The sequence below is a fragment of the Nilaparvata lugens genome, chromosome 4 (genome assembly GCF_014356525.2).
Source record: "Nilaparvata lugens isolate BPH chromosome 4, ASM1435652v1, whole genome shotgun sequence".
Lineage (NCBI taxonomy): Eukaryota > Metazoa > Arthropoda > Insecta > Hemiptera > Delphacidae > Nilaparvata > Nilaparvata lugens.
This window is the reverse complement of record NC_052507.1, coordinates 76601062-76617858: the sequence shown is the minus strand read 5'-3', so window position 1 is coordinate 76617858 and position 16797 is coordinate 76601062. Positions and strand designations below refer to the sequence as shown.

General features: G+C 36.0%; 1 protein-coding gene across 1 annotated transcript in view; it reads right to left on the bottom strand.

Annotated features, from left to right (window-relative positions):
• Positions 1–16480, bottom strand: part of LOC111045264 (dolichyl-diphosphooligosaccharide--protein glycosyltransferase subunit STT3B) — a 57790-nt gene extending 41310 nt beyond the window's left edge. Inside the window, exons 1-3 of the mRNA XM_039426509.1 lie at positions 16183–16480; positions 9939–10157; positions 5089–5266 (exon numbers count right to left, since the gene is read on the bottom strand). Of these exons, the coding sequence (XP_039282443.1) occupies positions 5089–5266; positions 9939–10157; positions 16183–16325 (540 nt within the window). The 5' untranslated portion in view covers positions 16326–16480. The remainder of the gene's footprint in view (positions 1–5088; positions 5267–9938; positions 10158–16182) is intronic.
• Positions 16481–16797: the final 317 nt, after the last annotated feature.

Below are 16797 nucleotides of genomic sequence, written 5' to 3'. Positions count from 1 at the left end.
CGAAAACTGCACAACATCTCAAAGAATTAAAATAATTAAGAATCAAATTAAAGAAAAATACAGTGTACAGGATCTGTATAATAAGTAACCGCACTGACCTCAGGAAATTTTTTATTGGCAAAATAAGTACAATTTTTCATTAGATATCTTCAAAGTAGTCCCTATTGGAGTCAATGACACGCTGATACCGGTTTTTCAAATCCCTGAACGGTCCCTGGAAGTCGGCAACCTCTATACTGTCTAGAGCCCTCGTCGTAACGTTTTCCAGAGTCCCGAACCGCGTCCCTTTAAGTTGTCTCTTGATCTTGGGGGACACAAAGTCCAGTGGTGCCATATCCGGGCTGTAAGGAGGATGTGGCAACGTTACCCTCAACTAATTTGGCCAACTGCTCGGAGACGAGCAGGCAGGTGTGCGACGTTCACAAAGAGTTTGTGCCACCCGGCCAAACTGTAAACGACCCAGTACTACAGAGAGGTGCTCCGTCGACTAACCGCCCTGGTTCATCGAGTCCGTCCGGGGACTGCCGATTCTTGGATCCTCCATCACGACAACGCTCCGTCGCCCACCTGCCTGCTCGTCACCGAGCAGTTGGCCAAATTAGTCGAGGGTAACGTTGCCACATCCTCCTTACAGCCCGGATATGGCACCACTGGACTTTGTGTCCCCCAAGATCAAGAGACAACTTAAAGGGACGCGGTTCGGGACTCTGGAAAACGTTACGACGAGGGCTCTAGACAGTATAGAGGTTGCCGACTTCCAGGGACCGTTCAGGGATTTGAAAAACCGGTATCAGCGTGTCATTGACTCCAATAGGGACTACTTTGAAGATATCTAATGAAAAATTGTACTTATTTTGCCAATAAAAAATTTCCTGAGGTCAGTGCGGTTACTTATTATACAGACCCTGTATATATCTAGGCATTTGAGACTCATGAGCTATTATATTTGTTGTGTAACTGCCATACGCTAAATAAATAACACTCACTATTAATGTAGTATTCAGTGAATGTATTCACTACAATTTTCAGTGTAGCGTAGTAGCGTATGTGAAGAGACCATTAGGTTTTGATGATGTACATTAGTTGCTGCCTAATCTTATAAGACAGATTTGTTGCCATCAAATAAATAAGCGGGAGTGACTGACCAATAGACTCTACTGCCCTGTAAGGTATTGCATATACGATGCCACAGTACATTCGAAAACCTGAACTTTACTGGCAGTCACAGTTCATGAATAAAGAAACTCAAGGTTGATTTACACGGTGCCAGTCGGCTTGCCAGTTAAGGTAGCCAGTCACTGGTTGCCAACGACTGGCACTGTGTAAACGGCTCACGCCAGTAACTGGAGAAGACAGCAAGCCAAGGACGCGCCAGCCGCTGGCAGTTCCAGCAGAACAAATTTTTTTGTGCCATCAAGAAGGAGGGTGGATATGAAAATTCTTTGCTATTCTTCAGAGTCTCAGATGCTTGCCTCTCAGATATATCTTTGTTTTCAAGGTATTGTATATGTTTCATGTTATGTCTGGAAACGGTGGTCATGCGTTGTTCAGGGATGTTCCTAGTTATCAAACTAGGAGAGTGACATCTGATTTACTGAGACTTCCTAAATCGTATACCACTTGTTTCCAGAAATCGTTTGTATTTCTCGGCCCCAAGTTTTTCAACAATATTCCTCTTGAAATTAACAGAACACAAAATCGACTTGTTTTTAAAACAAAAGTTCTTGGATGGCTTAGAGGTCTTATGCCGGACTATCTAGAGGCCTTATTCAAAAATACTCTGATAATGGTGGTTATGCATTGGGAAAATGAGCCGGATTTGGAAAGTGAGCATGGTTAGTGTGAATGTGTGAGTGATTGGTTGCTAATTTTTCTTTCTTCTTTTTCTATTTTTCTACTTCTCCATAAATTAATAAATTTAGATATTCATTTCTGCTCGCAGACGTAGAGTTTTGTACTCTCAGAAAGCAGTATTTTTCTATCCAAATTCACAAATTAGTCCTGATTTAGCATGTTCGAATTCTTGTCTGAAGTTATTGTTTAATAAATTAGACTTTTATGTACTTTATAATATACTTATTACTCTAATATTTTTAAGCTGTATGATTTTATTTCTCATAATTTGTAAATATTGTGAATTGGATTGAATAAAATTTGAAATTGAATTTTGTTTTACTGGCGCGCCAGCTTCATGTCAGCCTCATCACAGCTTTATAATCTTATAATCTATAGTTTGTGTGCTCTTGCGGGTCACTAGCATGAAGCTCTCTTATAATTGTCTCTGATGCCCCCAAGCCTTGTTGTCCATCCACGTTTCTCCTTCTTTCAGCTGTAACTCGTGGGTACATATTTCCAAAAGTTCTTCACACAAAACCATATTCCCCTCACACTTTTTTGAACGGCAACTCTGTGTGGCGTTTCTGCCATTTGTTTAAAAAACCAAGATCTGCATTACTTTCACATAAACCACATTCTCAGTAAAACTACAACACATCCGACTTCTTCCAGTAGCTGGCAACGTGTAAACAGGGTACCGCTTAAAGCTGGCATGCCAGAAGCCGCTTGCCAGTCAATACTCCTCGACCAAGTAACCACTCCTCGACGCAGGCCTAGCCTAATGAGGAGTGCACTTGATATTTTTTATTTTATTATGCTTTGTAAAATTGTACAATGAAGTGAATAAAAGTTATTATTAATATCCAAACTGGCATGCCAGCAACTGGTACCGTGTAAATCAGCCTTTATTATAGAAACTGTAGTGGCAGACACTTTCGAAGCAGATGTGCAGTAGTTTGTGTGCTCTTGTAGGTCAGCTGTTACACAACACTGATCGCTTATCCAACGAAACGTTAGTAGCTACAGAACACTGTTAAGAGCTTGTTCACATGACATCGATTTACGCTCGGTTGTCGCTCGATTGGCAAATCGCTCGGTTTGCCAGCCTCGTACACATGACAGCGTTTGCTCTCGGTTATGATAAATAATTACTAGGTACAACATCTATGTACTCAATCTTAATCTATGTACTTAATCACTGTATTACTCTTAAACATATATTACTGCTCTGATCGAAACCGCTCGGTTGACTGAAGACATGTGTACGCTCTCATGCCTGCTCTAGTTTAATCGAGCCGCCCGGCAACGGAGCGACAACCGAGCGGTTGTAGTCTGAGACTACAACCGCCACGATTCGCCGGCGACTACTAAAACCGAGCGATGCATGTGTACGGTACCATGTGTTTCCCTATACCTGGCAATCGCTCGGTTTGTCAACCGCGCGACAACCGAACGTAAATCGCTGTCATGTGAACAGGCTCTAAGCTACGTTTACACTACGTAGCTGGAGGGCTATATAAAATTTGATCTACATATAGCTCTGTCAGCTACATATAGCTCTGCTATAAGTAGATTTAACGCTACTTTTATGTAGCAGAGCTATATGTAGCTCCGCTACATGTCAATTTTTGTTTATAACAGAGCTAGATGTAGCTGCTCTGTCCTTGAAGGAAGGCTGCCGCAGCTAATTGCAGCTGTTTAATGCCTGCTGGGTTTACACCAGATATACTGTACTCATTTGTTGTCAGAGTGCTAGTAGGCAATACTGCCGCATTGCAAGCATTTATTTTTGATTTATTGACCGCAGCGAAGCTGAGGTCTTAGTTTCGACTCGATCGGCTTTTGTCTGTTTGTTTGTTTGTACCGCAGTTACAGTCGCAGTTATTGTCCGATTTTGATGAAATTTGGTATTCAAGTTCTTTGAAACAAGGCGCAGAAACGTATGTGTAACGAATTTTGATAAGACCTCTGGTTTTTTTGTAATTTGAAAAAAAACCGTAAACTAACCTCTATCCAGAAAAGATGTGTCTTTGAAGATACAGCAATTCATGTTCATACTTTTTCGCATCTATTGTTACGAGCACATGGTGACCAAGTTGGTTAGACCGTGGCTTCTCACACTGTGGGACCCAGGTTCAAATCTCGTTTCTACCAAATTGTTTTGCAGATAATACTAATTGTTTTATCTTATTCTAATAATATATCATTATAAAATAAATTATTATGATTAGATAGAATAATTAAATTTAATCATCTTATTATAACTATTAAATTAATTGGATAAATTATTTTTTAAAAATCTTTATTGTATTGGAGTTCAATTCTGCAGTTGTAGAAAAAAATTTGTATGTAAAGGTGTAAAGGTTAATTTTGTTTTTATTTTTGTGTAGTTGGGAAGTTGATATTGTGGTAATTATTCATATTGAATGAAAAAGACTAAGCAATTGTCAAAAAACCACATATTTATTGATACTCAGAAAAACCGGTTTCGGTGATTACACCATTGTCAATCTCTGATAAACTTTGATAAAGACCGAAACCGGTCTTTCTAAGTGTCAATGAATCTGTGGTTTTTTGACAATTTCTTAGTCTTTTTCATTTAAAAGGTAACATTTGTATGTATTTGATAAAAAGGTACCTCCTTGATAAGTCCAGTGTCCCTTCAAACAGTGTCTCTAGCACTTTCAATGGAGAAAATAATAGATGACATGGCTAAATCTTCACAATATTCTGTACTTATTGTACTGACCCTTCTCATTAGATTGAAAGTTGTATTCATGAGCGAGGTCTACTGTTCGCAGAACTACTTAGCCTACTTGTATATTATTGTGTAATTATGGAGAGTGAATTTGACTGGAATAGAGACAAAATTATCCAATATCTTCTTTTTCTTTTTCCCAGACTATGCACTAAACAACTGCAAACAGCAGTAAACAGCTTCGGCAGCTTTCCTTCAAGGACAGAGCAGCTACATCTAGCTCTGCTATAAACAAATATTGACATGCACCAGAGCTACATATGGCTCAGATTCTCTTTGATGTTTACCGGAAATTTTGAATAGCTCATTTTCTGCTATAAAGCTGAGAAAATAGGCTTAAAACTGCTATATAGCCCGGCTATATAGCAGATCTCCAGTGTCACTTTTTGAACTTTTAGCAGAGCTATATAGCTGAGCTACATGTAGCTCAGCTCTGCTACATAGTGTAAACCTAGCTTTAGCCTGTTAGTGACTGTATAGTGGCAGTTACTGACCCATAGATAGTATGTGTACTGTAGCGCGAATATAGCTATGCCCTCGTTGTCGTAGCTGCCGGCGACCGAGCGACTGATGTAGCCGGGCACGATGGCGATGAAGCAGGCGGCGAACAGACCGGCACCTCCCGACCACAGCTCCTTTGTCAGCAGGTAGGTCGAGATCGCTGTCAGTCCACTGCAAAACCACAACATTTTCATCTCTTATTCATGAAACAATTTTTATTGCCGTATTCAAAAATATAAAGACAGACCATTGCAACAAAATTCTCATATATTCGTTACAATTTTAGACCAGTTATAGAATAGACACGCTGGGAAGTCTAGCCTCTGAAGCCAACATATACTGCCATATCGCCCCATCGGATAGAAAACTTTCAGATTGGGTCTATTTCAGATGGAAATAAATTATTATTTATGAAAGTTGTAAATTCCCGCTGCGCTCCCGCTGGAATAGACACAATCTGCTATGGAAAACAATGTAAACAAACTCTAAAGAAAAGTTTCCTATCCGATGCTTACGTCACGATGGGGCGATATGGCAGTAGATGTTGGCTTCATTGACTTTCAGTATGAATATACTATGGGGCGTGTCTATTCTATAACTGATCTCTAAGGTTACAATAATGCCGTATCAACATGTTGGCCCAATTAAGGCCAATGACGACCAGTGCCAGTAAGTAATGACCTTTATAAAGAATTGCACCTTTACTAAGCTGGGCTAGCTTACTGGGTCAGCAACTGGGCCAACATGTGGACTATAGTGAGGTTCACGTTATAATGGCAGAGGATAAAGATAAGAGAAACGCTGCCGATCCTCTGTCTTGTCAATGCCTTCTGTAGACGGTAGCTGATAGAGGTTTATTGATGTAATATTAACTGTTAGTTCTCGTTTAAAATAAGCAATTATATTTTATTAAGCAAGAAATTATATTTTTCAATAGTTTCATAATGAATTTTCATAATTAAGATGAAATATTTTGTTATTTAATTATTAATTCTACATTGTTGAAAGACGATCTGGCAACAGAGCAAAGCGAGAAAGAGATAGCGCTATCCGCTTTGCTGAATGATAGACAAGGATATAGTGAGGTGCACGTTATAATGGCAGTGTGTGATTTGCAATGGTGTTGCTATCCTTGTCTATCGTTCAACAAAGCAGATGGCGCTTTCTCTTTCACGCATTGCGATGGTTTTCTTCTTATTCTTCTTCTTGTAAATTAGTTGTTAATGTCGAGTCAATTCCACCAGAAAACGATGGAGTTTTCAAAAATTTAATCTTCAATAAAATTGATAATTGAATTTTTAATTCGTAGGCTACTAGTATTTTCTCTATATTGTAGTGATATACTAAGAAAAATGAAGACATGCCGCGGTTGTACGTTCTAGTTATCAAGCTATTTGAGGCAACTTACAAGGCAAACATTTGAATAGCATTTGTGCAAACATTCATTAGAACCCAATTCACAAAATTTATGTAGCATCGTGAATCACATCTGTGAATTTGTATCAGTCATCATCTTGAATCGATGAAAAATAAAACTCAATAGTCATACTGTAGATAAGGGTTAAGACAATAATCGCAGAACAAATTTAGTAGGAGATCAATATGCAATCAATTCTATACAATAATCATTGAAATTCTATATAATCAAGCATTAACGTTCTGATTTCACGCTAATAAAAGAAAAAAATAAGTTTTGGAGGTTTGAGCTAAATATCCTCATAAAAATTATTACCCGTTCAAAAACATCGAACATTTTAGAAAAATATCTTTCCACAAGCAACAGATGCTCTTTTGTATCTACTCAAAAGCAACGTGTTGCATCCGAAAAGATACACAACCTGTCACCTATACAAGGTCAGTTTGTCGGTCTATAAAGGCGTGTGGACGGTACAACAGCTAGGTCATCAAGCTTAATATCGGCCGGGAATCTTTTTCCGGCCGACCGTCCGTCTTTTGCCTATCCACCAAAACCTAAATCGCGTAAAAATGGAGATGGAGAAATTGTGATTCAGCGCCCTCAAATTAATAGAATGCCTCGCGAGTACTTAAAAATAAGCAAGTTTTTTCTCGATTGGATATAACGCCATTTAACCCTTTTTTCTTTCTTGATTCTCATGATACTCTCAGAATTTGATTTTGATGTTATGATGTACTATCATGATATATAAAGATTTACTATAATTATTGTTGATATTAAGACTGAGATGAGAATGTTAAGATGGATGTGTGGGGTTACAAGAAGAGATAAAATAAGAAATGAATTGATCAGAGGCACTGTAAAAGTTGGACCACTGGGAAAGAAAATGCAAGAGACAAGGATAAGGTGGTTTGGGCATGTGCAGCGACAGGAGGAGGATTATGTTGGACGAAGAGTGCAGGATTTGGTTTTGGATGGTGTGAGAGGACGAGGTAGACCTAGGATGAGGTGGGGAGATAGAATAGCGGCTGACTTGCGAGAGAGTGGTTGGAGGAGAGAGGAAGCATTGGATAGGGCTTTGTGGAGAGGCAGACTAAGAGGAAGGAATGCCGACCCAATTTAAATGGGATAAGGCACAGCCAAAGAAGAAGAAGAAGATTGTTGATATTAAGAATACTATCTACAAAATTTCATTCCATTTACAATCACTGTGTCTCGAGATATGGCATAACCTTTCCTGTTTCATGATTATTGGAGACACAAGTGATAATAACTGACAGTACATTTCGCAATCCATTCGAAGACAGTTCCTCCAATTTTCAGATTCATCACGTAATTCTCGAAGCAATGCAACATGAGAAAATGTTTGTCTTTTCAATAGCCAGTCCCTACTCCTACGTGAGCAATGAACTCTACCTTTCTTCCTATTTTTTACAGATAGATAGATTAAATAGCATCCACTGCCCACCTCAAACAGGGGATCAGGAACATGTGAAAAAATCTAAATGGTTGAGCAAAAAGACACAACCCACAGTAAAAAATACACAAGACACAGGAAAATAAAGCATTATACCAATCATGTGGAGTAATGTTGAATGTACTCTTCCTTTGAGTAGAAAGCACTCTTGGAAAATCTATCTTTAATTGAGATCTAAAGTCGCATTCATTCATACTCTTCATGAAATTAAGTAAAATCTTCTCTAAACATAAAAATGAATGACTGGTTGTGTGTTTGTTTGTTCCCTATAGACTCAAAAACTACTTGACAGAGCGGCATGAAACTTTGGGAATATGTTGTGTGAATATTGCGGATGGTTTCTGACCAGACATTTTAATAAGGGGGCTAATAATAATTATATATTAATCCATTTTACAGAACTATGTTTTCGAAATTGTCAGCCGAGCGGCTAACGTAGAACGGGAAGATCATCATGATTCAAGATCATGTTTGTGATAATATGATTTAGCATATGAACTTACCAGCTGTAATAAACACGTCACTCTGTGATAAAATTTTATTGTTCACTGGTATTGAAACGGTAGTTTTAAGCACATAGGAAGTCCGTATTGAGATGTAAATAAAAATATTGATTGTCAGATAAATTTCATGATTCACCAAATAAAGTCAAGTGTGACATGAGATACATTTGACTTTTACGAAGTTCGCCGGGTAAGCTAGTATTATATATATATATTTTATACACACACAAAACAAGAGTGGCCAAGAGTACTAGCTCTTCCATGGTTGATGACGAACTGAGCTTGTGAGCCCAAAAATAGGAAAACGGACCGACAGAAGACGGATGCATGTGTACGCAGTTTTACATCCTTCTTTTGCTTAAACCGAACGATCCGTCTTTTGCTCAAGTGGAAGATCGGCGATGACTTTGAGCGTCTGGACCGGGCTTTAAAGAAACCCATAATATATGTTAAGCCAGGTTCAGACGCTCAAGTTTACCATCAGTCTTTTGCTCAAGCAAAAGACGGATCGTTTGTTTCAAGCGAAAGACTGATGTAAAATTGCGTCCACACGCATCCGTCTTATGTCGTCCGTTTTCCTATTTTTGTGCTCACAAGTTCAGCTCTTGATATATTTATTTATTTATTCAATCACTCAGAATTATACAACTTACAGAAAAGTATCACAGGCTAACTTACGCCCAAAACGGTTCCAATTCTAATTTTTACAACAGTCCAAAGTAGCTAGAGGTTATGTGTCACTTCAATATGAATTATTGTGATATGGTTCAATGAGTCTGATTTGTATACGGTTGACATAATTATATCCAGTAGATGAGTAATAATTATATCGTATTTTTCGCTGATTCAACTGGATAATGCTATATTATTAACAACATAATGACAAAAATATTACTGTTAATCGCTAAATAAATGAGATAAGTAAATGGATTTGTTTACATGTCATATCTCGAGACACAGTGATTGTAAATGGATTGAAATTTCGAAGATAGTATTCGTATTCTTATCAACAATATAGTACATCTTATTATAAATCATGATAGTAAATCATAATATCAACATCAAATTCTGAGAGTATCATGAGAATCAAAAAAGGGTTAAGGCGTTATATACAATAGATAAAAAAAACTTGCCTATTTTCAAGTACTCGCGAGGCATTTTATTAATTTGAGGGCGCTGAATCAGAATCTGAAATCACAATTTCTCTATCTCCATTTTTACGCGATTTAGGTTTTGGTGGATATGCAAAAGACGGACGGTTTGATGAAAAAAGATTCCCGGCCGATACATTTTAAGTTTGACGACTTAAGCTTGAAGACCCATCCGTTTTACCGTCCAGACGCAACGACTTACATCCTCCGACTTTTGCTTGAGCAAAAGACTGAAGCTAAACTTGAGCTAGTCTGGTCCGGGCTTTATAGCAATTAAGTTTGTAGATAGGCCTACCTGAAAACGGGCGCTAGGAAGACGCAGATGTCGCGGATGTGGACAGGAATGTTGAGCGCATGCAGCACGTAGTGGATGCCTCCCGAGGTGATCATAAGCCCCGGGTAGACGGTGCCACCGACAATGCGGCCCAGCGGGTACCAGGCGCGCTCATCGAACCAGTTCAGGAACTGATAGAAGCCATGCTGCACCATGTACGCCGTCGCTCTGTAGTTGAACCTAAGCACGCAATCCAAACCTTTTACAAAAGTAATCGACAAAATAATAGTTCAAAAGTGCAAAATATAGTATATTACATTGAGATCCACGTCAACCCAGAATAGTGACTACTACCTCAAAAAATCTGGTGTGGTACACTCACACAACTTTCCTTGCTCATTGAACTGTAAGCCCCATTCTTAAAGAAAATAATTTCGGGGAATTACATTATGACAATTGGCGGCAACATATTTGAAACTACCATCAGACTACTGTATATGTGTATATATAATTTTTTCAGAGTACTTTTTCCTTTGTGTAAATATTGTGAAATTCGAAGATTTTTTTAAACGTCGTTAAAACAGCTGCTCTACAGATGAATAATCTCGACTATGTGTTTTTTTTATAAACTGCTCTATCTACCTACCTCATGCACGAGAAGGAAGTTACAAAGTCCATTTCTCAAGGATGGGTGGACCCCCCATTAGTTTCACAGGAAGAAGACTCATGCCAGTTGATGGAGCTGATAAATAACTATACAGGGTATGAATTTGAAAAAATCGGTCTAGTCATTTTTGAGCAAACCGTGAAAAACATGTTTTTTTAGTAATTATCCGCCATTTTTCTTAGGAATATTACGGAACTCCTGCAATTTTCCCAGAAATGAGACTCATGTCAGTTGATAGGGCTTATAAATAGCTATCCATGGTATAAATTTGAAGAAAATAGTTAGAGCCGTTTACGAGAAAACCGTGAAAAACATGGTTTTTTTAGTAATTATCCGCCATCTTGAATTTAATTTATTGAATTTCTTACTGTCGGATCCTCATGGTATAAGGACCTTAGGTTTAAAATTTCAAGTCAATCGGTTAATTAGGAATGGAGTTATTGTGTTCACAGACATACACACAAACACACACACACAGACCAACAAACAAAAATCATGTTTTTGGACTCAGGGGACCTTGAAACGTATAGAAAACTTGAAATTAGGGTACCTTAATTTTTTTGGAAAGTAATACTTTCCTTACCTATGGTAATAGGTCAAGGAAAGTAAAATAGGTTGTCATTCATAGTTTAGTTTAGTTTTATTCTAAGTGATTGACCAGCGCTGTTGGATAAACATGTCACAAGAAAGTTTCAAAATCTCACTATCCCGAAATTCACTCAGGCTATAAAATGGATGCTCCACCAAGAAAAATGTCAAAACTGCTCGGAATTGTCTATTACTTCCATTATCACTGACCCACTTTGGCAGCTTATTGAACATTTTGAAAGCAATGAAAGGATAACACCTATGTGCGATATTTCAAAAGTGCGAGTATTTCAACTTTTCGTTATGAGTGTTTATTATCTGAGATTATCAAAACCTTTCAAATAATATTAACATATTGCCATTTAAAAGCTAAGACCTAGCTTCCATAACCTTTCCTTTTATCTTTAAACCCTAATAGAAAAAACCTTTTATAGTGAGGTTCACGTTATAATGGCAGTGTTTGATTAGCAATGGTATTGCTATCCTTATCTATCATTCAACAAAGCGGATAGCGCTATCTCTTTCTCGCTTTGCTCTGTTGCCAGACCGTATTTCAACAATGTAGAATTAATAATTAATTAACAAAATATTTCATCTTAATTATGAAATTATTGGAAAATATAATTTCTCGCTCGATAAAATATAATTTATTATTTTAATCGATAATGAACGGTTGATATTAAATCAATAAACCTATTAATAAAAACAATATGAAAACCTTATAGTTTATTTATCATTTACAATCAACTTAAGGACAAAGAAACAGACTACAGTACCCTTTATTATTAAAAACTTTAGAATAAAAATTATAAAAACTATTAATAATAAAGGGTACAAGGTTTTTATATTGTTTTTATTAAATTTGTTCAAACGTATCCCATGTAAGTGAAGTGTTTTTATCAATAAACCTGCATCAGCTACCGTCTATAGAGGGGATTGACAAGACGGAAGATCGGCAAAATTGTTCTCCTATCTTTCTCCACTGCCATTATAACGTGGACCTCACTATAGGTATGTAGGAAGATACATAAGACAAATTGAAATCTCTTACACTCCCAAAAAACAAAAAACATATCAGTATTTACAATTACACAATAATAATTTAAAACTTGTAGTAAAATAATTGATGGTTTAATGCTAGGCTCATGAATTAAATGCTGTACTTAATTAATAAAAAGAAAAGCTTACATAGGCAACCAAATTCAACTAGTAATTTACATACACTTTGTGTTTAGGCTAATGTATTTTGTAAGTAGCCATATGTATGAAATGTATATTTTTATTAAATTGTGCTGAAATTTTCTTGATGCTACAATAGATGTACTATACGGCGAACATTTTTGTAATAGGAGAACATTATTTTCAATAATTTGCTTCTTCTAGAAAAAATGTTTTTGGACTCAGGGCACCTTGAAACGTATAGAAAACTTGAAGTTAGGGTACCTTAATTTTTTGGAGAAAGCAATACTTTTAGCGAAAGGGGAAGATGAACTAATAAAAACGCCGTTACTGGCAGTCTGAACGCATTAAATAATGGAAGATAATTGTTACTGTGGATATCAGTGAAAGATAAAGGTGTGATATTGTTCTGTTTTTACGATCAAAGTTATTATATTCTATAAGCAACTGTGAAACTGAGTTTCAGTAATAACGATACACGTATTAGCCGGTAACAAAGCTTGTTTTATTCAATACTGCCAACAAATAAATTATAATTCATTCAAGTCAGTGTATCGATTTAATAGGTTGATTTGATAAGGTAGTGGATGTTAGAATACTTTGTGCACCCCAATTTTCTCTCCTGGAAGAAAACTTTTCGACCGTACTTCTAAATTTGTTTCATTTAACAAATCAATGTGCCAAAAGACTGTTTGGTACACTTTTTTATCCAAGTTGGATAATCTTTTTCAATATAATTGTTAAGATCATTATAAGAGTGAGAAAAAGTGGCAACTGAAATTTTTAAGTGGTCTAATAAGCGAGTTATGGGTTGTTGAAAGTGCTGACTCCGATTTCTTTCCAGATTAAAAACGGTTTAGAATTTTCCATTGGAGTTTTTTTAATACATTCAGTACATCATTGGCTTTGTTCTAATATGCGTTTTTCGCGATTTAGGCTATGTCAAAATAAACAAGTCATCGAATTTACAAATTTTACTTTTTAATAAAATGTTTTAGTTTGGAAAGATACATTTTTTGAATTTCAAAGAGAAAATTAGTCGAACCCGTTTAAAATCTGGAAAGAGAACGGAGTTAGCACTTCAACGACCAATAACTCCCATAACTCAAGCTTATTAGAACACTTGACAAATTCATTTGCCACTTTTTCTCACTCTTATAATGATCTTAGTCATATAAGATGAAATATAATTTTAATTATAAATTAATATTTATTTTAATTTGTAATTATATTGAAAAAGATTATCCAATATAAAAAAAAGTGTACCGAACAGTCTTAAAGCATTAAATATTATATTATTGATGATTCTGAACAGTCTGACTGATAATAAGATTAAAAAATTAATTTGAAACTTTGACTTCTCTTATCTTTTTGCTGATGAAAGCAATATTAGCGAATTAATTTGGACACGTGTATTGGCTCAACCACTACAGATTTACACTGTACACTCACGTCACTTCACTTCAAGTTAATTACAGACTTTTTTACTCCAAATGGAGTAATTCAGAACGCAGCAGATTCTTAGGGCCAGACCACATTAGGCGTTTTTTTTCAGGCGACAACCCAATCAGCCAATCGAAGAGCTTCCTGCCCTGCCGACTTTAAAAACGCTGCCTTAAAACGCCTGAAAAAACGCTTAATATGGTCTGGCCCTCAACGCCATTATGAGGTCCTATGCTGGCGAAATGTGCAAGGAGTTTTGAGTTATCCTTTTTTATGATGTTTGTTAAGAATTTATTGAAATAAGTTATCTGTTATAACAAAACTTAATAAATGAATAACTTTTCACATGTTGCATATCTTCGAGGGGAAGTTTAAAAGTCCCCTTTACACTTTGTGACTTCTACATCCATCTAGATGGAACTTTAAATTTGAAATAGATTATCAATAAAATACCATATATCTCAGACCTTTTACTTCAATAGCACAAAACAGACTTGAGAGGCAACTGGTTACTATACCATTTTGGTTGGGTTATGACATAGAGAAACAATAGCGTAAGTAGATATCCCATGGTATAGGGCGTTTATGTCGCAACTTTTTTTGTTATCTCAAGCCGATTACTGTCGATTATTGACGATTTTTACTGTTTTGATCGGGTGTAAGAGTGTATGAGCGGCACAATATGAGAGACTACCAGCGTCATAAAGCTTCACAGGAAAGAGATCTACGTGGAGTATCAGTTTCAGATGACAGACAAAGTTGCGACATAAACGCCCTATACCATGGGATATCTACTTATGCTATTGTTTCTCTATGATTATGAGGATAGTTCGCCATTGGAATTTTAGTGCGGTGAAGGGAAGGGGGGGGGAGATTCCTCATAAAGAGGATAGTATAGAAGCAAAGTTAATAAAAACTAGTGTATGTTTAACATGAGGACTGATGTTTTCCACATTTTTGCTTTTGAGCGGGGGTGTACAGAAAACGTCAAAAAGAATTTTGGGGTGCTAATAATAGTAATAAAACTATCGAGTGACCTGGCTGGCTCAGGTCTGGTGCCAGAGTTTTCAGGTCGCAAATGATCAATTTCAGGCCTCTGACATGACCTAACTACTTCCTTTTAGGCAGCCGGGACCGACGACTTAACGTATCCATCCGAAATACGGGAGTGGCCCAAGATAAATATATACCTAGGGGGGCTGATGCGTCACTGGTCTCACTGGGCTTAGGGAGGTGAGAGTTTACCCAGAATGATGTCTCATACATTAATTATTGATTTGCCTTTGAAAAAAACACAGTTCTTTGGATTTAAATATTAATGCGAGTACTATATTTCCTTATTATTTTCCACCTAGCAACAAGAGACAGTAATAATTAGTTTCAATTATCGAAACAACAAGAGTGGTTTCTACTTGGCTATTAAGACATTCAATTTGTGAGTCTTCTTTAATTGCCTCGAGGTACAAAATACATCTCCGACTATTATACTAACTACTTTCATCTTCCAGTCTTCAGTCAAAGAATATCCTCAGTTCTCAAATAGATTGTCATCAGCTGATTATCAAATAAATTACGATATTGTTTTTAGAAGATTATTAAAATCATGAAATTACTAAGTAGCAGTAATAATGGACAAGGCTGACAAATTTAAAAAAATTGTAGAATAGCTTTCAATTTAAAAAAGGGCTTTAACTGATAATCAATAAACCGGCTCTCTAAATTGAATTGGGCAAATTAAAAATTGGATAACCTATATTGCAACGGAATTTTATTACCCTTTTTAGATAGCAACCCAATAACTCTAGAGAAAGATAGCAATAAGTATAATTGAGTATATTCAAAGGAATATTGATTAAGATTTAAGAAAGTTGCTAACTGACAGGCCTCATGTAATCTTAAAACCTAACCTATAAATATTTCGATATGACAATATTAACTTAAAACTTTCTAAATATTAGTAGCATTTGTGATTGAATTATCAAGAATTCAACTACAATTAATGTACATCGGTTGAAACATAATATGACAGATTTTTAATTTATTCAAATACGATCAAACATTTCCGATTTATGGTATTACAAGTTAGGAGAAATCATTATTCATTAGCAGTAACAATATTTTTTGTTGAAAACTTATTAACTTTATTTTAAATTGGGGCGTTTAACGTGTTTAATAGTTAAATGTATCTAATTTATAAATACATGATACGAGCAGTTAAAATATTGTAAACAGAAATAAAAATTTATGGGTTATGGATGAAGTAAGCTACTGTGCAGTAAAACAATATTATTTTTGTTAGTGATATGTTCTTTATTTCCCACCCCTTGGCAATTGCAAATAAATTACAACTAATGACAAAGCTTAATAGTTATAAAAATTAAAGCTTACCATGGATCGAATTCATGAATTATGCTTTCAAACCTAATCACAGCAAATAATCGTGAAGAGAAACCTGATAACCAAGCGAGGAGTAGGACTGTAAATGTAATTAAACTTTTCCATCCTGAGGGATTGGACACTGTTGTTTTCATTATAACTAACAAAAACGGTAGCTATAAGAAAATAGTTCGAATTTAATAAAAATTAAACTACAGAAATCACATTGACGTTGTCTTTCTTCACCGGCAAACCTAGAACTGACACGAGAATCAGAATCGCCAACACAACACAATGGCTACGTCACCTACTTTCATCCTGGAAAGCAGGTTTATCACTATAAATTAAAAATAAATTCTTATCTTTCACCAACTTCCGCTTTTGATAACAGAATAATCAAAATAAATATTAAAAATATGATATTTCTTCAATAGTATTATAATATTTATTAGTAGCCTACTTTGGCAACAAAATTATATAGGTTTTTCCCAGACGGCCTAATTTGAATGATCTATTGATCTTGATTTTTCTTCAACTAAAGATGACAATGCAATAAAAAATGAAGCAATATTCAAATTTCCAAATAAATAGGCTACTCAAACATTCACAATACTTAATTTTCTGTAT